The sequence below is a fragment of the Diorhabda sublineata genome, chromosome 4, assembly GCF_026230105.1.
Source record: "Diorhabda sublineata isolate icDioSubl1.1 chromosome 4, icDioSubl1.1, whole genome shotgun sequence".
Classification (NCBI taxonomy): domain Eukaryota; kingdom Metazoa; phylum Arthropoda; class Insecta; order Coleoptera; family Chrysomelidae; genus Diorhabda; species Diorhabda sublineata.
This window is the reverse complement of record NC_079477.1, coordinates 36,047,483-36,072,273: the sequence shown is the minus strand read 5'-3', so window position 1 is coordinate 36,072,273 and position 24,791 is coordinate 36,047,483. Positions and strand designations below refer to the sequence as shown.

Below are 24,791 nucleotides of genomic sequence, written 5' to 3'. Positions count from 1 at the left end.
GATGAAAGATGGGGATCAAAACGTGGCCACCTATCACCAGCCTCTTGAAATTTGAAGTACGTTCGTTTCGTCTACTGTCGAATTGTTTGTAACGGATATAGGTGTGAACCTGTCACTTGGATTTATACGGGGATATCGATAAAAACCTAATTTGTGATATAAATTGTCGCGTTTTATTTCGTGGTGTAATCGAATCACCCTGTACACCTGAATAATAACTTTTTCATATCATTCTCTATCGAATTTTCCCGAGGAAAAATAAGTTGAAAGAATTTTATTGAGGCGAATGGGAAAAAATTTTGAATACAGTGTAATACTAAAGTTGTAATAAAAATTGTTGAAAACCCCTTGTATAATATTACAGCGATGTGAAAACTTTATTAAATCAATACTACGGATGTATTTTGATGAGGATTATGATTATTTTTTTTTCCCAGAAAATACCGGTCGGAATGTCTAGTTTTCAATTAATCATTTTTATTTTAATTATTGGGACACCCTGTATATTGAGATGTACAGGAAAATACGTGAAATCGATGTGTTTTTAATGATAAGTGGAAATAATTTTGAATTTTTTTTTTTTTTCATTTTTTTTCGTGTTGAGTTATAGGACATCCTGTATACTATTAAACTACTATTAAACAGCTTTTCGAATTTTATTCATAGATTCTTATTTGATTTTTGTAGGTTTGTAAAGGTTGTGGAATACCTTTAGTAAATTAAAATTTCCTTTATAACAATCCTGATTGGTAGGACACCCTGTATATTGCCAGGTACGTAAAATAAGAAATTTCTTTTTTGTTTTTTTTTGGTTAAAAAGACAATTTTCTCACTTTTCCTATTTTTTTTCGAGTTTTTTAGTAATTTAATCGAATTTTCGTTTTTTTTTTCGTTATACGGGGTATAGTACGGCACTGTCTTATTAGAATTTGATAAAATTGATATTTTCGATGTTTTTTTGAAGGATTATAACTAATAAAAAAATTCAAATTTCCTTTATAATAATCCTGATTGGTAAGGCACCCGTATATTGCCAGGTACGTAAAATAAGAAACTTCTTTTTTGTTTTTTTTTTGGTTAAAAAGACAATTTTCTCACTTTTCCAATTTTTTTTTGAGTTTTTTAGTAATTTAATCGAATTTTCGTTTTTTTTTTCGTTATACGGGGTTTTCCAATAATGTAGTGTTAGAAAATTTAACGAATCCTTCATAGTACGGCACTGTCTTATTAGAATTTGATAAAATTGATATTTTCGATGTTTTTTGAAGGATTATAACTAATAAAAAAATTCAAATTTCCTTTATAATAATCCTGATTGGTAAGGCACCCGTATATTGCCAGGTACGTAAAATAAGAAATTTCTTTTTTGTTTTTTTTTGGTTAAAAAGACAATTTTCTCAGTTTTCCTATTTTTTTTTCGATTTTTTTAGTAATTTAATCGAATTTTCGTTTTTTTTTCGTTATACGGGGTTTTCCAATAATGTAGTGTTAGAAAATTTAACGAATCCTTCATAGTACGGCACTGTCTTATTAGAAATTGATAAAATTGATATTTTCGATGTTTTTTTGAAGGATTATAACTAATAAAAAAATTCAAATTTCCTTTATAATAATCCTGATTGGTAAGGCACCCTGTATATTGCCAGGTACGTAAAATAAGAAATTTCTTTTTTGTTTTTTTTTGGTTAAAAAGACAATTTTCTCACTTTTCCTATTTTTTTCGATTTTTTTAGTAATTTAATCGAATTTTTGTTTTTTTCGTTATACAGGGTTTTCCAATAATGTAGTGATAGAAAATTCTACCAATCCTTCATAGTACGGCACTGTCTTATTAGAATTTGATAAAATTGATATTTTCGATGTTTTTTTTTTGAAGGATTATAACTAATAAAAAAATTCAAACTTCCTTTATAATAATCCTGATTAGTAGGACACCCTGTATATTGCCAGGTACGTAAAATAAGAAATTTCTTTTTTGTTTTTTTTTGGTTAAAAAGACAATTTTCTCACTTTTCCTATTTTTTTTCGATTTTTTTAGTAATCTAATCGAATTTTTGTTTTTTTTCGTTATACAGGGTTTTCCAATAATGTAGTGATAGAAAATTCTACCAATCTTTCATAGTACGGCACTGTCTTATTAGAATTTGATAAAATTGATATTTTCGATGTTTTTTTTTTGAAGGATTATAACTAATAAAAAAATTCAAACTTCCTTTATAATAATCCTGATTAGTAGGACACCCTGTATATTGCCAGGTACGTAAAATAAGAAATTTCTTTTTTGTTTTTTTTTGGTTAAAAAGACAATTTTCTCACTTTTCCTATTTTTTTCGATTTTTTTAGTAATTTAATCGAATTTTTGTTTTTTTTCGTTATACAGGGTTTTCCAATAATGTAGTGATAGAAAATTCTACCAATCTTTCATAGTACGGCACTGTCTTATTAGAATTTGATAAAATTGATATTTTCGATGTTTTTTTTTTTGAAGGATTATAACTAATAAAAAAATTCAAACTTCCTTTATAATAATCCTGATTAGTAGGACACCCCGTATATTGCCAGGTACGTAAAATAAGAAACTTCTTTTTTGGTTTTTCTGGATAAAAAGTCAATTTCGCCACTTTTCCAATTTTTTTTCGATATTTTTAGTAATTTAATCGAATTTCCGTTTTTTTGTTATACAGGGTTTTCCAAAAGTGTGATTAAAAAAAAATCACCAGCTCCAATTTTCACCCAAATTTCAATTCCCATAGCATTAAACCGGAAAAACCGATGAAATGTTCCATTTTTTTTTTCAAAAAGAAAAAAATAAAACACTAAAATTTTGACTCATTCAGTATATTTCACTAAACTTAACATTAAAATATAAACATAGAAATGGATAATGGAAAATAATCTTAAAAAAATAAGCTCTACAAAAAAAACGTAACTATCGAAATTTATGGAATGCAAATGTACAGGGCGAGTCTTTAGTACGTCGTCGCGATAAACAAAGCTCGCCCTGTACGAAATCGCCGTCGACATAAATAAAATATATTTTAAAAAAAAACAGTTTCGTCTCAACCGGAAGTCGTAGACGCTTCCGGATCGCTTCCGAGTCGCTCCCTCGTCCTTTTCGATTACCCTCGAAAACGACGTCAAACAGAGGGATCGTTATGATTAGAATAAACACTCTGTATATAATTTTTCTACATTTGGTGCTGTTTCAGTCGAAATATATATATAAAAAAGGAGAACTATAAATATTTATAAGTATTTACAAAAAAAGGGGCAAAACATTTTTTTGGTAACTTAAAAAAATTCCTAGATTACGAAAAAAAAAGGATCTTTGGTGATCGAGACGAAATTTTCGAACATTCGTCTTTTTTTCTCGGTGTATCGGATCGGAATTTGGATATCCAATATTTATATGGACGAAACATTGATAAAATAACGAAAGAATTGAGAATACAACTGCCGAAAGTTCAATAAAGTGACGAAAGTTCAATGAAATTATGAAAATTTGATAAAATGACGAAAGAATTGGGATTAGGACAGACGAGAGTTCAATAAAATGACAAAACTCCGATAAAATGACGAAAGAATTGGAATTAGAACTGCCGAAAGTTCAATAACATGACGAAACTCCAATAAAATGACGAAAGTTCAATAAAATGACGAAATAATTGGAATTAGAACTGCCGAAAGTTCAATAACATGACGAAACTCCAATAAAATGACGAAAGTTCAATAAAATGACGAAATAATTGGAATTAGAACTGCCGAAAGTTCAATAACATGACGAAACTCCAATAAAATGACAAAATAATTGAGAATTCAACTGCCGAAAGTTCAATAAAATGACGAAACTCCAATAAAATGACGAAATAATTGAGAATACAACTGAGAAAGGTTCAATAAAATGACGAAAGTTCAATGAAATTATGAAAATTGATAAAATGACGAAATAATTGGAATTAGAACTGCCGAAAGTTCAATAACATGACGAAACTCCAATAAAATGACGAAAGTTCAATAAAATGACGAAATAATTGGGATTAGAACTGACAAAACTCCAATAAAATGCCGAAAGTTCATTAAAATGACGAAAGTTCAATGAAATTATGAAAATTGATAAAATGACGAAAAAATTGGGATTAGAACTGACGAAACTCCAATAAATTGACGAAACTTTGATAAAATGACGAAAGAATTGGTAGTAAAAGTGGGTGAACTCAACAAAAAACGAGAGGGAAGATGTCCGAATTACAAAAAATTTAAGGAAAACTATCTGAATTTCAAAAAGCAGGAGGAAAACTGTCTGACGTTCAGGAAAACGGAACGAAAAGAAAACTGGGAAGAAAAGTATCCGGATTTTTAAGATATGGCGAAAAAAGTGAAAAAAAGAAAATTTGATAAATTGTCGAAAGATGGGGCGGAAAAGGGAAGGAAAAGGAGAATGTAAAAAGGATTAGAAAAGTTTTTGTACCGGGAAAACGGAAATTATCGCGCTTATATCGAACATACCTCAAAAATGTCATGGATAGATGAAGAAAAGGCACTTTTTGGCGGTAAACGACATACATTCGATGATACCCTATGATTCTCTATAACCGATCCGAGTACAATTGCTAAATGGTAATTAAAATATATATATATATATATATATATATATATATATATATATATATATATGTATATATGTATATATGTATATATGTATATATGTATATATATCGTATATCGTTCGGCTCTTCGTCAGCGTTAAATGCCCTTCGAAGATCAATAACTTCGCTTATTCAGTGATGATTTAAACGTAGCAATTATCTTTGGAAAAGTTGACGTTTTCATAAGAAAAATTGAAATTTTCCGTTCGATTTTCCGCTTTTTTGTTATTTTTTTGAAGGGGAAAGATCGTGATGGAGGGAAGTAGACGCCGTTGTCTGAAATATGGCGTTAATCGAGTTGCCTATCTGTTAGGAAACGGGGTGGAAATTTAAAATTGAAGGATTCCGAATTTCGAAAAAAGGTGAAAGGAAAATGTCTCAATTTCGAAAAATAAGAAGAAAAGTGTTTGAATCTCAAAAAAAATGGAACGAAAAGTGAATGAATTTCGAAAAAATTGGAGGAAAAGCTGAATTCCATAAAATGGGAGGAAAGTGTTTGTATTTTGAAAAATAGGAGGAAAACTGTTTGAATCACAAAAACTGGAGGAAAAAGTGTCTTCGAAACAACGAAATTTTCCATAAAAACACACAATTTCCCAAAAAACTCGAAATGTTCCATGAAAAGATCGGAATTTCTTCTACAACTCGAATTCGATAAAAAAAATTGAAATTTCTCCGAAAAAATCAAAATCACATCAATCAAAAGTTGACTCTAAATTTCTCAAAAAAACTCGAAGTTTCCCAAAAAACTCGAAATTTTCCCAAAAACTCGAAATTTCTCAAAAAAACTCGAAATTTTCCCAAAACTCGAAATTTTTCAAAAAAACTCGAAATTTTCCCAAAACTCGAAATTTATCAAAAAATCTCGAAATTTTCCCAAAACTCGAAATTTTCCCAAAAACTCGAAATTTCTCAAAAAAACTCGAAATTTTCCCAAAAACTCGAAATTTCTCAAAAAAACTCGAAATTTTCCCAAAAACTCGAAGTTTCTCAAAAAAACTCGAAATTTTCCCAAAAACTCGAAATTTCTCAAAAAAACTCGAAATTTTCCCAAAAACTCGAAGTTTCTCAAAAAAACTCGAAATTTTCCCAAAACTCGAAGTTTCTCAAAAAAACTCGAAATTTTCCCAAAACTCGAAATTTTCCCAAAACTCGAAATTTTTCAAAAAAACTCGAAATTTTCCCAAAAACTCGAAGTTCTCAAAAAAACTCGAAATTTTCCCAAAAACTCGAAATTTCTCAAAAAAACTCGAAATTTTCCCAAAAACTCGAAGTTTCTCAAAAAAACTCGAAATTTTCCCAAAAACTCGAAATTTCTCAAAAAAACTCGAAATTTTCCCAAAAACTCGAAATTTCTCAAAAAAACTCGAAATTTTCCCAAAAACTCGAAGTTTCTCAAAAAAACTCGAAATTTTCCCAAAACTCGAAGTTTCTCAAAAAAACTCGAAATTTTCCCAAAACTCGAAATTTTTCAAAAAAACTCGAAATTTTCCCAAAAACTCGAATGTTCCTAAGAAAACTCAAAATTTCTACTAAAAACTAGAAATTCTTTTCAAAAACTTTTTTTTCCTAAAAATTTCTTGTGTAAATTCGAATTTTTTCAGAAAAATGCGAAATTTCTGAAGAAAACCCAAAAATTTCTCTTAAAAATCTGAAATTTTTTCGAAAAAATCAAAATTTTCCAAGTTGACTCTAAATTTCTCTTAAAACTCGAAATTTTCGCAAAAACTCGAAATTTCTCAAAAAACTCGAATGTTCCTAAGAAAACCCGAAATTTCTATTAAAAACTGGAAATTTTTCAAAAAAACTCGAAACTTCTCAAAAGAAAACTTAAAAATTTCAAATCAAAATAGTTTTTTAAGAAACTTGAAATTGAAAGAAAATTCAAAGTTTACCTCAAAAACCAGAAAAACTAGAAAATTTTCAAAAAAATTCGAAGTTTCTCAAGAAAACACTAAATTTCTCATAACATTTTCCCGAAAAACTTTTCCTCAAAAATTGGAAAATTTCTTTGATAACTCGAAATTTCCTAAGAAAATGAGAAAACTCAAATGTTCTTTTGATAACTCGAAATTTTTCCCAATAAGGAAAATGTGTTAATCCAAAAAAATGGAGGAAAGGCGTCCAAATTCCCAAAAATAGAAATTTCTTGGAAAAACTCGAAATTTTCCCAAAAAACTCGAAATATATAAAAGAAAACCTCGAAATTTCTTCTCTTAAAAACGCTTAATCATCCCGAAAAACTCTAAACTTTTCTCCAAAATTCGAAACTCTCCCAAAAAAGTCGAATATTTTCCGAAAATCGCCGCAATTTCCTAGATTCGTACACGAAAAAGTAAAAAAAAAAATCTCAATAAAAAACCGCCAAAATCGAAGAACCGAAACGACACGTATATACATATATATATATATATATATATATATATATATATATATATATATATATATATATATATATATATATATGAATGTATCTATATTTATATGTACAAAAAAAAACAAAAGAAAAACAAATTTTATATACAAAAAAAGAAAAGAAATTTACGACGACAACGACGAAACGACCGTCGGTCTATCGACGCCGTGTTCGCCGCCGTTTATCAAAGCTTTGTTGTTATTGTTGTTGTTGTTTGTGGAACTGTCGGATTCGTCGGACGCCTGCCCCGGACTCGGCTGCTGTTGAAGTATGGCGTCGTAATAATGCGTCTGCGCCGCCGTCACCGCCGCCGAACTATACGTCGGACTCAACCGTTGTTGTTGTTGTTGTTGTTGTTGAGAATACGAGTAACTAGTCGAATGTTGGAGTTGAGCCATCGACGCGACGCCCCCGTAGTTTTCTGGAAAAATACCAAAAAAAAATAAACAAATCGCTGGAAAAAACGTTTTTTTTTTTCGAAAATAACTTACCGATCGAACAATGTTCCAATTTCACGCCGACCTCCTCCATTTTTATAGCGGGATTTCTCGGTATGTGTGCGCTACCGCCGCCGCCTCCGGAACCGGATTCTTTGCTACCTTTCGGTTTCCGCTTCCTCGTTTGTATGCTGTCTTTTTTCATCGATAGAGGTCGATTTACGGAATGTAATTTGAAATAGAGGCCGCAGGCGTTGCAAACCGGTTCCCCCAATGCGTTCCTCCTCCAAAGGGAAGTCGTACTCGTGTGGCAGTTGGTGCAAGTGAGACCCGCTCGACGAGACGCCGACTGTAAAATCCGTTTTGTATACAAAAATACGCAAAAAATTATAAAATGTATGACAATGTTAGTCGTTGTGTATAGCGCGAGGTGAAATGATTGTTTTTCAAATCGATATTACTCCAAGAAATCTAAACTTTAACTAAACAAAAATTAAATCGAAGGCTCGTATTCGACGATTACTGGTGTCGAAGTTCAACGCTTTCGCGTATAAAGAGCTCATGAAAGAGCTCTATATCAGTTTGAAATGGGCTCGGAATGAGAAATAAATGAAACATACCATTTATAAAAGTCAAACTTGTTTCTAACCAAAAAAGAACTCTTAAATTCATATTTAAATGTTGCAAACTGAATTTTTATGTATAGAGAGCTCTATATCAGTTTGAAATGAGCTCGGAATGTAAAATAAGCTCAGAAATACGGTATTTATATATTTATATGATATTTAAACTGACATTTTGATCTTTATTTCAATTTTATGACAATCGTTGTATGGAATGAGCTCAATATTAATATGAAATGAGCTCGGAAAGTTGAAAAGTTAAAAAATATTAATAATCAAAGGAAAAAAAAATTTCATCTCGATTAAAAACAGACGAAAAAATTAAATATTTGTGGATAAAAATATGATTTTATACTGAATACATTTATGTTTCGATCTTTATTTCGATTAAAAAATATTATTTATATGAAATGAGCTCTGAATCAATAGGAAGGAAATGAGCTCATACTTGAAAAAAAAATCAAAAGTGCAAATTTTGATTTGAATTTGATTTTATATCCAAAAATTTAAAACTACGATTTTTATATTGATTTTAGGATCGTAATTATATAAAATGAGCTCATATCAATATGAAATGAGCTATAAAAGTTGAAAAATATCGAAATATTAATAATCGAAGGAAAAAATTTTTCATATCGATTCAGAACAGACGAGAAATTTTTATTTCGATATTAGTAGCTTATTGACGTGTTTAAAGAGCTCAACGTCCGCATGAAATGAGCTCGAAATTGGGAAAAACGCAAAAATCAAATGTTTGTGGATAAAAATATGATTTTATACTAAATACACTGAAGTTTCGATCTTTATTTCGATTACAACACATTATTTATATGAAATGAGCTCTGAATCAATAGGAAATGAGCTCAGACTTGTAAAAAAATCAAAAGTTCAATGTTTTGATTCAAATTTAATTTTATAGGCAAAAATTACTATTTTTATATTGATTTTAAGATCGTATTTATGTAAAATGAGCTCATACCAATATGAAATGAACTCGAAAAGTTGAAAAATATCAAAATATGAATAATCGAAAGAAAAAAATTTTCATATCGATTAAAAATAGACGAAAAATTTTTATTTCGATATCAGTAGCTTATTGAGATGTATGAAGAGATCAAAGTAGATATGAAATGAGCTCGAAATTGGGACAAAACTGAAAAATTCAATATTTGTATTAAAATCTGATTCTACAATACAAAAAAATCGATTTCAGGACAATATTTGGGTGAAAGTAGCTCATATAGGAAATGAGCTCGCAACAAGTGATTTATTTCGATCCAAATTAATATTAAAAAAAAAAAAAGTTAAAAATGACTGAATTGAATCACTTTCAACACCAGAATCGAATAAAAAAAAATCAAATTCATAATAAATTGTGAAACCACCTACCAATCTGCGATTCGATTTTTCTTCAGTGGCGTGCACGGAAGAATTCCGCACCCCATTGTAACCAGTATAGTAGTTCTTGTAGTAATCGGGAACACCCCCGTGGCCCGGCTCTGCCGCCACTGGAACGCAAAACGGGGGGGTTAAATCGAAAAAAATATCAACTTTTTCATTTAAAATCGAAAAAAAAAAAAATTGAATTCCGAATTTGAGAATTTTTTTTGAGCAGCTTCGCCTCGCACATCGGGGGTGTTTTTACTATATATTTTTTTTGTTGTGTCATATTTTTTGTTTCCTTTCAACCGAACGACGCGACATCGTCATATCGATCAACTTAATTAACATGCAAATATTTCGAAATAAAACGTTATTCCGAGCACCCTGTATATAAATTTCCGTTTAAAAATCACATGCAACAATAACAGAAATAATTTTCGAACCAAGTTTTCGACGTATCCGCAACTTTTTGTCTTTCCGAATCTGATGATGTATGAGATAATTAACCGAAACGTCGTCTTGGAATCGAAAACGTGGTTCGTTTGGCCCACATCGTTCAGTATTAAGGAAGCAAAAATTTATATAGGAAAAAAAAATAATAATTAAAAGTACCAATCTGCGAGGCTGCTTGACCAGAGGTCGATTCATTCCGTTCATCTTGTGATATAAACCGCAAGCGTTGCACAGATAATGGCCGGTTCCGTCTCTGCGCCATAACGGTGTGTCTATTGCGCCGCAATTCACGCATTCCCTACCTTCGGTGAAGAATTCGGCGGTGCGTGGATCGACTAAAGCCAAAACGTCAATTTTTACACTCACATGTTTAGCGAAAATTAAAAACGATACAAAAAAATATTAAACATTTCTCCAATAAACAAAACGACGTCATCTAAAACGTCAGATTTGAAGCTAGAAAACAAAGCACGCAAAGAAAATTTGTCTCGGATTCGAAAAAGCGTCTAGAAAACGAAGAATGGGATATAAAAACCGTCTAGAAGGAGAAAAAACTAATAAAAAATGTCTAGAAAGTGAAAACTCGATACAAAAAGTGTCTAGAAAGTAAAGATTGGAAATAAAAAGCAAGTAGAAAGCTGAAAAACTAATAAAAAGTGTTTAGAAAATAAGTACTGAACATAAAATGCGCTTAGATAGAGAAAACCAGAATAAAAAGTGTCTAGAAAGTTAGGACTGAGTATAAAAAGTGTCTAGAAAGTTAGGACTGAGTATAAAAAGTGTCTAGAAAGTGAGGACTGGGATATAAAAACCGTTTAGAAGGAAAAAAACTAATAAAAGGTGTCTAGAAAGTTAGGACTGAGTAGAAAAATTGTCTAGAAAGTGAGGACTGAGTATAAAAAGTGTCTAGAAAGTTAGGACTGAGTATAAAAAGTGTCTAGAAAGTTAGGACTGAGTATAAAAAGTGTCTAGAAAGTTAGGACTGAGTATAAAAAGTGTCTAGAAAGTGAGGACTGGGATATAAAAACCGTTTAGAAGGAAAAAAACTAATAAAAGGTGTCTAGAAAGTTAGGACTGAGTAGAAAAATTGTCTAGAAAGTGAGGACTGAGTATAAAAAGTGTCTAGAAAGTTAGGACTGAGTATAAAAAGTGTCTAGAAAGTTAGGACTGAGTATAAAAAGTGTCTAGAAAGTTAGGACTGAGTATAAAAAGTGTCTAGAAAGTGAGGACTGGGATATAAAAACCGTTTAGAAGGAAAAAAACTAATAAAAGGTGTCTAGAAAGTTAGGACTGAGTAGAAAAATTGTCTAGAAAGTGAGGACTGAGTATAAAAAGTGTCTAGAAAGTTAGGACTGAGTATAAAAAGTGTCTAGAAAGTTAGGACTGAGTATAAAAAGTGTCTAGAAAGTTAGGACTGAGTATAAAAAGTGTCTAGAAAGTGAGGACTGGGATATAAAAACCGTTTAGAAGGAAAAAAACTAATAAAAGGTGTCTAGAAAGTTAGGACTGAGTAGAAAAATTGTCTAGAAAGTGAGGACTGAGTATAAAAAGTGTCTAGAAAGTTAGGACTGAGTATAAAAAGTGTCTAGAAAGTTAGGACTGAGTATAAAAAGTGTCTAGAAAGTTAGGACTGAGTATAAAAAGTGTCTAGAAAGTTAGGACTGGGATATAAAAACCGTTTAGAAGGAAAAAAACTAATAAAAGGTGTCTAGAAAGTTAGGACTGAGTAGAAAAAGTGTCTAGAAAGTTAGGACTGAGTATAAAAAGTGTCTAGAAAGTGAGGACTGGGATATAAAAACCGTTTAGAAGGAAAAAAACTAATAAAAGGTGTCTAGAAAGTTAGGACTGAGTAGAAAAATTGTCTAGAAAGTGAGGACTGAGTATAAAAAGTGTCTAGAAAGTTAGGACTGAGTATAAAAAGTGTCTAGAAAGTTAGGACTGAGTATAAAAAGTGTCTAGAAAGTTAGGACTGAGTATAAAAAGTGTCTAGAAAGTGAGGACTGGGATATAAAAACCGTTTAGAAGGAAAAAAACTAATAAAAGGTGTCTAGAAAGTTAGGACTGAGTAGAAAAATTGTCTAGAAAGTGAGGACTGAGTATAAAAAGTGTCTAGAAAGTTAGGACTGAGTATAAAAAGTGTCTAGAAAGTTAGGACTGAGTATAAAAAGTGTCTAGAAAGTTAGGACTGAGTATAAAAAGTGTCTAGAAAGTGAGGACTGGGATATAAAAACCGTTTAGAAGGAAAAAAACTAATAAAAGGTGTCTAGAAAGTTAGGACTGAGTAGAAAAATTGTCTAGAAAGTGAGGACTGAGTATAAAAAGTGTCTAGAAAGTTAGGACTGAGTATAAAAAGTGTCTAGAAAGTTAGGACTGAGTATAAAAAGTGTCTAGAAAGTTAGGACTGAGTATAAAAAGTGTCTAGAAAGTTAGGACTGGGATATAAAAACCGTTTAGAAGGAAAAAAACTAATAAAAGGTGTCTAGAAAGTTAGGACTGAGTAGAAAAATTGTCTAGAAAGTGAGGACTGAATATAAAAAGCATTTAGAAAGAAGAAACTAGAATAAAAAGTGTCTAGAATTGAAGACTGGGTATTAAAAGTGTCTAGAAAGAAACTAGAGAGAATTTAGAAAGTTATCATTAGAAAAATAAAAAGTCTAGAAAGTTATAATTAGAAAAATAAAAAGTCTAGAAAGTTATAATTAGAAAAATAAAAAGTCTAGAAAGCTAGAATCATGGAAATAAAATGTCTAGAGAACAAAAATTGTAAAAAAAAAAGAGTCTATAAAGTGAGAATTGAGAACGAAAAACGTTTAGGAAGTGAAAATTAGAAATAGAAATAGTCTAAAAGGCTAGAAATAGGAATGGAAAGAATCTAGAAAACTATAATTAGGAAAAGAAATTGTCTAGAAACCGAGATTTGCTAACCGAAAAGTCTAGAAAGTGAAAATTACGCAAGAAAAGAGTCTAGAAAGTTAACATTAGAAATAGAAAGAGTCTAGAGAGCTAGAATTAGACAAGAAAAGAGTCTAGCACGTAAAAATTCGAAAAAGAAAGATTCTAGAAAGTGATAAATTATAAAAAGAAAAAGTCTAAAAAGCTATAATTGTGAATAAAGATTCCAGGGAACGAGAATTGCTAACTGAAAAGACTAGAAAGTGAAAATTACGCAAGAAAAGGGTCTAGAAAGTTAACATTAGAAATAGAAAGAGTCTAGAAAGCTAGAATTAGACAAGAAAAAAGTCTAGAACGTAAAAATTCGAAAAATAAAGATTCTAGAAAGTGATAAATTATAAAAAGAAAAAGTCTAAAAAGCTATAATTGTGAATAAAGATACCAGGGAACGAGAATTGCTAACTGAAAAGTCTAGAAAGTGAAAATTACGCGAGAAAATGGTCTGGAAAGTTAACATTAGAAATAGAAAGAGTCTAGAAAGCTATAATTAGACAAGAAAAAAGTCTAGAACGTAAAAATTCGAAAAATAAAGATTCTAGAAAGTGATAAATTATAAAAAGAAAAAGTCTAAAAAGCTATAATTGTGAATAAAGATACCAGGGAACGAGAATTGCTAACTGAAAAGTCTAGAAAGTGAAAATTACGCGAGAAAATGGTCTGGAAAGTTAACATTAGAAATAGAAAGAGTCTAGAAAGCTATAATTAGACAAGAAAAAAGTCTAGAACGTAAAAATTCGAAAAATAAAGATTCTAGAAAGTGATAAATTATAAAAAGAAAAAGTCTAAAAAGCTATAATTGTGAATAATGATTCTAGATAGCGAGAATTGCTAACTGAAAAGACTAGAAAGTGAAAATTAGAAATAGAAATAGTCTAAAAAGCTATAATTGTGAATAAAGATTCCAGGGAACGAGAATTGCTAACTGAAAAGTCTAGAATGTGAAAATTACGCAAGAAAAGGGTCTAGAAAGTTAACATTAGAAATAGAAAGAGTCTAGAAAACTTGAATTAGACAAGAAAAGAGTCTAGAACGTAAAAATTCGAAAAAGAAAGATTCTAGAAAGTGATAAATTATAAAAAGAAAAAGTCTAAAAAGCTATAATTGTGAATAAAGATTCTAGATAGCACAAATTGCTAACTGGAAAGTCTAGAAAGTGAAAATTACGCAAGAAAACGTTCTAGAAAGTTAACATTAGAAATAGAAAGAGACTGGAAAGCTATAAATTTGTGAATAAAGATTCTAGGGAACGAGAATTGCTAACTGAAAAGTCTAGAAAGTGAAAATTAGAAATAGAAATAATATAGAAAGCAAAGGTTGGAAAAAAGTGTCTAAAGAACAACGACAGTATACAAAAAGCGCCTAGAAAACTAGAATTATAAAAAGGCGAATTTGAAAACCGAACATTTTCTAAAAAGAATTACAACTTCGCAAACCGAAAACGCGTTTCCGTTTCCTATTTTTCGTACGAACCTCGTAAAGATATTTAACGAAAAAAGAAAAAAAATCCCACGGAATTGCATCTTATAGCAGCCGATTTCGAAGAAGCCCAACGATGACTCGGCACATTATTCAATTCCATCATTATTTTAAACGATGTTTGTTTATAAATGCAACTGTTGTGTCTATTAAATTCGCGTGATACGAATTTAATTTTTCAGTTTTCGTTTTCGAAAACAAAAAAAATTTATTACAAAATCCGATTTTAAGACATCGGAATATCGAATTTCGCCTATAAATTCTCGGTCGGCCAGACACCGAACGTCATTCCTAACCTCTTCAAACCAGATGGCTGCCGTTGTCGCAAGAAACGATTTGACCCCGTATGCGAAGTGTTGAACGCGACGAAATAAATCAAAGAGAGTCTCTCGAAATTTTGTAAAAAAAATCCTTTTGCTTGTATTTTTTTTTCTTCGATTGGCGAAACGTCTTGCAAGATTTATGGGGGTGTTTAAAGATCTAGACCATTTCTTTGAGGTTAAAAAAAATAAGGGTAGGCGCCGTATCATTTCGTATCGGGTTACCGATAGAATATACGGGGAAATTCATTTAACAATGGGGATACTTATCGGAACGATTATCAACTTTGAAAACCGAACTAAATCATTTTATCGAACTTAGTAGCAGAAAGTATTTTTTGGGGGATATATACGTAACTTTTCTTTGGTTTCTTTAACTAACTCATGTATTTTTGTCATTAGAAAACTAGAAAATGAAAAATCTAGAAAGCTAGAATTGGGAATAGAACTAGTCTAGAAAGACGACATTTAGAAAAAGAAAGCTAGAATAGAACGAATCTAGAAAGACGAGATTTAGAAAAAGAAAGCTAGAATTGGAAATAGAACTAGTCTAGAAAGACGACATGTAGAAATAGAAAACTAGAATAGAACGAATCTAGAAAGACGAGATTTAAAACAAGAAAGCTAGAATTGGGAATAGAACTGATCTAGAAAGACGACATTTAGAAATAGAAAGCTAGAATAGAACGAATCTAGAAAGACGACATTTAAAAAAAGAAAGCTAGAATTGGGAATAGAACTGATCTAGAAAGACGACATTTAGAAATAGAAAGCTAGAATAGAACGAATCTAGAAAGACGACATTTAAAAAAAGAAAGCTAGAATTGGGAATAGAACTGATCTAGAAAGACGACATTTAGAAATAGAAAGCTAGAATAGAACGAATCTAGAAAGACGAGATTTAAAAAAAGAAAGCTAGAATTGGGAATAGAACTGATCTAGAAAGACGACATTTAGAAATAGAAAGCTAGAATAGAACGAATCTAGAAAGACGACATTTAAAAAAAGAAAGCTAGAATTGGGAAAAATTCTATTCTAAAAAGTTAGAATTGGAAAGAATAAGTATCTAGAAAACTTGAATTCGTTGTAAAGAGTCTAGAAAGTGAAAATTAAGAATAGAAATATATAAAGTGATAATTGGGAATAAAGTGTCTAGAAAGTAAAAGAAAGTATCGAGATGGCTTTAATTGAATAAAAAGATTCTAGAAAATAAGAACTGGAGCTACAAGAAAACTAAAAAGCTAGAAATAGTCATAGAAAGATTTCAGGAAGACAGAATTGGGGAAAAAACTTAAGTAAACTAGAATTATAAATAGAAAGAGTCTAGAAAGAGTGTAATGAAAAAAAAAGAAGCAAGGACGGGTTATAAAAGTGTCTAGAAAGCGATAAATCGTTTTAAATAAATTTTCAAAACTAGAAATCTATGACCATGGATAAAATTAATCTAGAAAGTTAAAACCGAATAAATGACTATTAATTGAAGTAAGAAATGAGATAAAGAAGTTTAGAAAAAGAAGAATTAGAAAAAGACGGGGTCTAGAAAACTATAGACTTGAGAATAAAAAGAGTCCAAAACACTAGAAAAAGCCTAGAAAGCGGAAATTGCAAATAGAAAGAAAATCGAAAAGAAGCGTCTAGAAAACGATTATAGATAACATAAAATCTAAAAAAACAAGAATTAGAAAAATAAAGTGTCTAGAAAGCGATAATTGAGAATCAAAAAGTCTAGAAAGACGAAAATTAGAAAAGAGAAGAGTCCAGAAATATAGAATTGGAAACAAAATGTGTCTGAAACACTATAAATCGATGTAAATAGTGTGGAAAGCGAAAATTAGAAACAAAAAGTAGAGAAAGACAAAAGAATTAAAAGAAGAAAAGTCTAGAAAACGATAATTGGGAATTGAAAAAGTCTAGAATAACGAAAATGAGAAAAAGAGAGATTCTAGAAAAAAAGTTTTTCCAAGATTTTCACGCAATTTTTCGGCGCTAATGTATAAAAAATTATTAATACGAGGAAAAGTGAAAAAACTCATTTCTTAGAAAGAAATAAATGTTTTTCATCTAGTACACCCCTCGTATTACGAATATTCGTGTGGTAATAGATGCGTTTTTGTGTGTGTGTGTGTGTGTGTGTGTGCGAAATGATAGAAAACAGATAAGGGGCGTCACCTCATGGGATTTATTCGGTTTCTTTTACATATTAAGCCTGCGTGTGGTTTTTTGTATCTCTGTAGCACTTACAAATTGAAGAACATTCCTTTTAACATTTTAAATTCCTCCCCCGAGTGGTTTTGACTCGAAACGTCGTCGTCTAAATGAGGAAACTATCGTTACGACGTTTCGTATTTGAAATTAACATCTTCAGTACTGTTTTCGAACATGAATTTAGAAATTTCAAAGGTTATTGTCAATTTTTTTGGAAAAAAAGGCGAATTCCAACTAAAAACCTGCTAAACGACGCCTAGAGAGATAGATTATGAGAATGAGAATAGAAAAAAAGAGTGTAGAACAGCTAAAATTAGGAAAAGAAAAAGTCTAGAAAGCTAGAATTAGAAGTCGATATAAATAGTCTAGAAAGCGAAAATTAGAAATGGAACGAGTCTAGAGAGGTTGAATTGACAACTAAACAGTGTAAAAAGGCGAAAATTAGAAATAGAAAAAGTGTAGAAAGCTAATATTGGAAGCGAAAAGGGTCTAGAAAACTAAAAGTCGATGTAAAGAGTCTAGAAAGTGAAAATTAAAAACGAAAAGGCTAGAAAGCGATAATTGAAAATATAAAATCTAGAAAAACAAAAATTAGAAGAAGAAAGAGTCTTGAAAAGCAAAAATCAGAAACAGAAAGAGTCTAGAAAGGCAAAATGTAGAAAAAAAAGTCTAGAAAGGCGAAAATTAGAAGTAGAAAGAATCTAGGAAGCTAGAATTAAAAACGAAGAGGCTAGAAAGCTAGAATTGGAAATGAAAAGTGTCTAGAAAACTAGAAGTCGATGTAAAGAGTCTAGAAAGCGAAAATTAGAAATAGAAAGAATTTAGATAGCTAGAATTGGAAATAAAGAGACTAGAAAGCTTGAACTCGAAATGGAGAGGTTCGAAAGCGATAATTAAGAATATAAAGTCTAGAAAAACAAAAATAAAAAAAAGTAAAAGTCTATAAGCGCCAAAAAAAGGAAAAAGTGTATAAAGGCGAAATTTAGAAATAGAAAGAGTCTAGAAAGCGATAATTGGGACTAAAATTTCTAGAAATGACAAAATTACAAAGAAAAAGTCTAGAAAAACAAGAAAAAAGAGCGAGATCTAGAAAAAGAAAAGTTCAGACAAACTAAAACTGGAAATCAGAAATGTCTAGAAGACTAGAAGTCTATATAAAGAGTCTAGAAAGCAAAAATTAGAAATGGAAAGAATCTAGAGAGTGAGGACTAAGTATAAAAAGAGTTTAGAAAGAAAAAAGATCTAGAAAAACAAAAATCAGAAACAGAAAGAGTCTAGAAAGGCAAAATGTAGAAAAAAAAGTCTAGAAAGGCGAAAATTAGAAATAGAAAGAATCTAGGAAGCCAGAATTAAAAACGAAGAGGCTAGAAAGCTAGAATTGGAAATGAAAAGTGTCTAGAAGACTAGAAGTCGATGTAAAGAGTCTAGAAAGCGAAAATTAGAAATAGAAAGAATTTAGATAGCTAGAATTGGAAATAAAGAGACTAGAAAGCTTGAACTCGAAATGGAGAGGTTCGAAAGCGATAATTAAGAATATAAAGTCTAGAAAAACAAAAATAAAAAAAAGTAAAAGTCTATAAGCGCCAAAAAAAGGAAAAAGTGTATAAAGGCGAAATTTAGAAATAGAAAGAGTCTAGAAAGCGATAATTGGGACTAAAATTTCTAGAAATGACAAAATTACAAAGAAAAAATCTAGAAAAACAAGAAAAAAGAGCGAGATCTAGAAAAAGAAAAGTTCAGACAAACTAAAACTGGAAATCAGAAATGTCTAGAAGACTAGAAGTCTATATAAAGAGTCTAGAAAGCAAAAATTAGAAATGGAAAGAATCTAGAGAGTGAGGACTAAGTATAAAAAGAGTTTAGAAAGAAAAAAGATCTAGAAAAACAAAAATCAGAAACAGAAAGAGTCTAGAAAGGCAAAATGTAGAAAAAAAAGTCTAGAAAGGCGAAAATTAGAAATAGAAAGAATCTAGGAAGCCAGAATTAAAAACGAAGAGGCTAGAAAGCTAGAATTGGAAATGAAAAGTGTCTAGAAGACTAGAAGTCGATGTAAAGAGTCTAGAAAGCGAAAATTAGAAATAGAAAGAATTTAGATAGCTAGAATTGGAAATAAAGAGACTAGAAAGCTTGAACTCGAAATGGAGAGGTTCGAAAGCGATAATTAAGAATATAAAGTCTAGAAAAACAAAAATAAAAAAAAGTAAAAGTCTATAAGCGCCAAAAAAAGGAAAAAGTGTATAAAGGCGAAATTTAGAAATAGAAAGAGTCTAGAAAGCGATAATTGGGACTAAAATTTCTAGAAATGACAAAATTACAAAGAAAAAGTCTAGAAAAACAAGAAAAAAGAGCGAGATCTAGAAAAAGAAAAGTTCAGACAAACTAAAACTGGAAATCAGAAGTGTCTAGAAGACTAGAAGTCTATATAAAGAGTCTAGAAAGCAAAAATTAGAAATGGAAAGAATCTAGAGAGTGAGGACTAAGTATAAAAAGAGTTTAGAAAGAAAAAAGATCTAGAAAAACAAAAATCAGAAACAGAAAGAGTCTAGAAAGGCAAAATGTAGAAAAAAAAGTCTAGAAAGGCGAAAATTAGAAAAAGAAAAAGCCCAGAAAGCTGAAATTAGAAACGAAAAGTGTCTAGAAAGCGAAAATTAGAATAGAAACAATCTAGAAAGCTAGAATTAAAAACGAAGAGACTAGAAAGCTAGAATTGGAAATGGGGGGTCTAGAAAGTGACAATAAAAAAAACAAAAAAGCTAGAAAAACAGTTATTAAAAATGAAAGAATCTAGAAAACCAGAATTGGGAATTGAACAGACTAGAAATTCGAAAATTAGAAAACTAAAAATCTAGCACGACGTTTCTAATGAAATATTTACATCATCAATACCATTTCCGAGAATTTTATACAAAAAGAATCCGGAATGGTTAATTGTTTTTCGAAAAAAAAAAAACGTCAAATCATAAAAAAACATTTTTTTCCCTATTCTTATCGAAATATATAAACGACGTTTCGTTACTATTTGAAGTAACCATCATCGATTCATATTTTTACGACGTTTCGTACAAAAAAATCATCTTCGTATTACAACAAATATTTCGGTAACTTTTGAATTTTTAAAATATGAATTGACTAAGTTTCGAATGGTATATTTACATCATCAATGTTATTTTTGAGAAAAAACTCGAAAAAATTGTAAAAAATCCAAGTATCCGGAAACTTACTTGCAGATAACGATGCCGCAGCCGAGATCGGTCGAGTTCTTTGATTGGTCGAATTGAGATTGTATTGGTCGGTGGCGTAACCCGGCCAATCGCCATAGATGGCGTTGGGTAAGTAGGTATTGCTGCGATGGTGGCTGTGATTGTTGGTGAAGGTCGTTGGTAGTCTACTGAAACCTGGTAACGAAGTCGAAGAAGATGTTACTTTTGGGTAGTCTTCTGGTAGAGACAACGTTCCGGTTGTGTTGACTCCTGTTGTGTGGAAAAAGAAGAAGAAAATCATCGAGAAATTTGATATTTTTCGAAATTTTTATAATATTAGTCGTTTTGTATGTATCTTTTATTCTCCTTTGAAAATTTTGTTATAAAAGCGTTGAATTACACAAATTTCTAATTTTTTTGTAAATTTTTCGAGTTTTGGGGGGTACTTATTGCTGATTTATCCATTTTTCACGTTTCTGCATTTTCCTACTATTTTCTTTGGAAAATTCACAATATAAAAATTAGAATACACGGATTTGCAATTTTTAGTAGTTTTTTTTCGAATTTTGGGGGGTATTTATTACTGATTTATACATTTTTGACGTTTCTGTATTTTTCCTACTATTTTTTCATTTTTCATTGGAAAATTCACAACATAAAAATCAGAATAGACGAATTTGCAATTTTTAGTAGTTTTTTTTTCGAATTTTGGGGGGGTATTTATTACTGATTTATACATTTTTGACGTTTCTACATTTTTCCTACTATTTTTTCATTTTTTTGGAAAATTCACAACATAAAAATCAGAATAGACGAATTTGCAATTTTTAGTAGTTTTTTTTGGAATTTTGGGGGGTATTTATTACTGATTTATCCATTTTTGACGTTTCATTTTGACTTCTTTTATTATATTCAGTCTATTTTTTTATTTTTCTTTGGAAGATTCACAATATAAAAATCAAAATAGACAAATTTGCAATTTTTAGTAACTTTTTTCGAATTTTGGGGGGTATTTTTAGTATATTTATCGAATTTTAACGTTCCCAAGTAAATGAAATTATTTTTCGCTATATTTTCAAACATTCTAACACATTTTAGGGGGTGGGTGTTTTTATATTTAGCGAATTTTTCACGTATCTAAGTAAATGAAATTATTTTTTGTTATATTTTATTATGTTTAGACTTTTCTTTAGAAAACTTGCAGTTTTTCAAATTTAGGGGGGTATTTATTACTGATCTATCAATTTTTGAAGATTTAACATTTCTTCTATGATATTCTATAAAAATTTATAATAAAAGTTACACAAATTTGAAATATTTTACAGTTTTTTTCGCGGTTTGGGGGGTATTTTCTACCAATTTATCCGTTTTTGACATTTTAGCATTTTATTATATTCTGAATTTTTTTTTGAAAAATTCACAATATAAAAATTTAAATACACGAGTTTTTCAAATTTTGGGGGGTATTTACAATTAGTTTATCCAATTTTATTGATCCTATGTGAAAAAAAAAATTTTTTACCTTATATTTTATAAAATTTTTGTATTTTTCTTTAGATTTGTAACAAGTAAGTGATTGATTTACACTAATTTGCACTGTTGGATTGTTTTTATTAACATTTAGGGGGTATTTCTTGAGTAATTTATTATTTTTTAGTAAATAGAAGTATTTTTCTCACTATATTTAATCTATAACTGTCTTCTACTTTCGAAAATGCAATAAAATAATTGAATTAGAATAATTTACAATTTTTATTAGTTTCTGGGGGGGTATTTATGACTAAACTATCAAATTTTGCCGATTCAGTATACTTTGGATTATATTTTTTTAATTTTCCATCATTTTTTAGAAAAACTGCAATATGAAGATTTAATTACACAATTTTTTTATATTTTGGGGGGAATTTTTGACTAAATTATCCAATTCAAATATTCATAAGCAAATAAAAGTTTTTCTCTGATTATATTTCATTTCTTCTTGTATATTTCTTTAAAAAAATCATAATAAAATGATTAAATTTCATATATCTACAATTTTCAATAAATTTTTTTCAAATTTTGGGGGGTAATATTTCCAATTTTAACATTTTTAAGTAGATGAGAGTATTTTTTCATTTTATTCCAACTATTATTCAGTTTATTCCAAAAAATTCACGAAGGTGCAGGTTTTACTAATTTTTTTCCAAAATTTTGGGGGTCAATTTCCAATTTCAACGTTTTTAAATGAATTTAAATAATTCCCTCGTCAATTTTAATCTATTTTTGTATATTATATCAGAAAATTCATAATAAAATGATGAAATTCCACTAATTTGCGATTTTTGAATTTTTTTTATTGGAGGGGGGGGGGGTATTTTCGCCTGATTTATTATCTTTAAAAAAACCTGTCAGTATTTTATTTCATTAACTTCTCTATTTTCAACCAACGACCCCCTAAAAAATATATTTTTTTTTCATCTTTCCATTAGTACTATTCCTCACAATATAATACAGGGTGATTCAAAATATTATTACTTAATAAAACCCATACAATCGGGAAGAATTCCTCCCTATCGCAATATAATTAAAAATAAATGAAATCTTGTCAAAAAAAAATCACTTTCGTCGATTCGTCATACTGTTTATCGGGATCAATTCAAAATTTGGGATAACCCATTGAACTTTATGCAATTTATGCATATTCGATAACCTTTTTTTTCGTCTCAATACCATTTTTTAAAAAAATAAATTCAATCCACAATTAAAAGTTCTGTTAAATAGTCACGACGAACATAATAATGGTTCTAACTCACCCTGTATACTGAAGTTATAAAAAAAAATGATTTATTTCATTAAATAACCAAAATAAAAACGATAACAGATCGTTTTTGGCAGTTTTTTTCCGAATTCTACGAGATGTAGTAAAAAAAACTATTGAAACACCCTGTATATATTAGTTATCTGATACTGATGAGTCACAATTTCGATGTAATCGAACAACAAACGTCATTGATTAGATTTTTGCATTTATTCAATCGATGTAAAACATGATAATTGACTATATCATGATATCCAATTTATTTTTCGTTAAAATGTATGGAAATCCTTTGAAACAACGTCTAGGATATTATAAGGAGCGATGGAAGGAAGAAAGGACTTAATTTAAATGGGAATGAAACAAAATTAACGGCATGGAAAAGAAAAATGATGAAATTCGTCTAAGGACGAAAATTGGATATACTGGGATAGTAATTAGTCCTGCAGGACTACTACAGGATAGAATTTCATTATCAGTTGAGAGAGGGAATCAAGACAAAGATCGGAACTACTAATACAGGGTGATACAGAATGAAAAAAAAAGTGGAATGATTAAATTTTTTGATAAAGGATTTATTTCTGGTTATTATTTAAATAAAACACAAAAAAAGGATTTCCAGGACGAAAAACGAGAAAATTGAGGACATGGAAAATAGCGAATCAAGGCAAAGATCTGAACTACTAATACAGGGTGATACAGAATGAAAAAAAGAATGGGTTAGTTAAATTTTTTGATAAAGGATTTATTTCTTGTTATTATTGAAATAAAACACAAAAAAAGGATTTCCAGGACGAAAAACGAGAAAATTGAAGACATGGAAAATAGCGAATCAAGGCAAAGATCTGAACTACTAATACAGGGTGATACAGAATGAAAAAAAAAGTGGAATGATTAAATTTTTTGATAAAGGATTTATTTCTGGTTATTATTCAAATAAAACACAAAAAAAGGATTTCCAGGACGAAAAACGAGAAAATTGAGGACTTGGAAAATAGCGAATCAAGGCAAAGATCTGAACTACTAATACAGGGTGATACAGAATGAAAAAAAAAGTGGAATGATTAAATTTTTTGATAAAGGATTTATTTCTGGTTATTATTTAAATAAAACACAAAAAAAGGATTTCCAGGACGAAAAACGAGAAAATTGAGGACATGGAAAATAGCGAATCAAGGCAAAGATCTGAACTACTAATACAGGGTGATACAGAATGAAAAAAAGAATGGGTTAGTTAAATTTTTTGATAAAGGATTTATTTCTTGTTATTATTGAAATAAAACACAAAAAAAGGATTTCCAGGACGAAAAACGAGAAAATTGAAGACATGGAAAATAGCGAATCAAGGCAAAGATCTGAACTACTAATACAGGGTGATACAGAATGAAAAAAAAAGTGGAATGATTAAATTTTTTGATAAAGGATTTATTTCTGGTTATTATTCAAATAAAACACAAAAAAAGGATTTCCAGGACGAAAAACGAGAAAATTGAGGACTTGGAAAATAGCGAATCAAGGCAAAGATCTGAACTACTAATACAGGGTGATACAGAATGAAAAAAAAAGTGGAATGATTAAATTTTTTGATAAAGGATTTATTTCTGGTTATTATTTAAATAAAACACAAAAAAAGGATTTCCAGGACGAAAAACGAGAAAATTGAGGACATGGAAAATAGCGAATCAAGGCAAAGATCTGAACTACTAATACAGGGTGATACAGAATGAAAAAAAGAATGGGTTAGTTAAATTTTTTGATAAAGGATTTATTTCTTGTTATTATTGAAATAAAACACAAAAAAAGGATTTCCAGGACGAAAAACGAGAAAATTGAAGACATGGAAAATAGCGAATCAAGGCAAAGATCTGAACTACTAATACAGGGTG

At 29.8% G+C, this 24,791-nt stretch overlaps 1 protein-coding gene across 3 annotated transcripts in view; it reads right to left on the bottom strand.

Annotated features, from left to right (window-relative positions):
- Positions 1-7,109: 7,109 nt before the first annotated feature.
- LOC130443150 (transcription factor GATA-4-like) overlaps positions 7,110-24,791 on the bottom strand; it is an 83,956-nt gene continuing 66,274 nt past the window's right edge. For 2 of the 3 annotated variants that reach the window (XM_056777647.1, XM_056777649.1), the window contains exons 5-8: positions 20,133-20,381; positions 10,118-10,293; positions 7,554-7,848; positions 7,110-7,483 (exon numbers count right to left, since the gene is read on the bottom strand). In XM_056777647.1, coding sequence (XP_056633625.1) covers positions 7,188-7,483; positions 7,554-7,848; positions 10,118-10,293; positions 20,133-20,381 — 1,016 coding nt within the window. In that variant the 3' untranslated portion in view covers positions 7,110-7,187. Of the gene's footprint in view, positions 7,484-7,553; positions 7,849-9,511; positions 9,631-10,117; positions 10,294-20,132; positions 20,382-24,791 lie in introns of all 3 variants that reach the window. The other variant, XM_056777648.1, reaches the window with a different exon arrangement.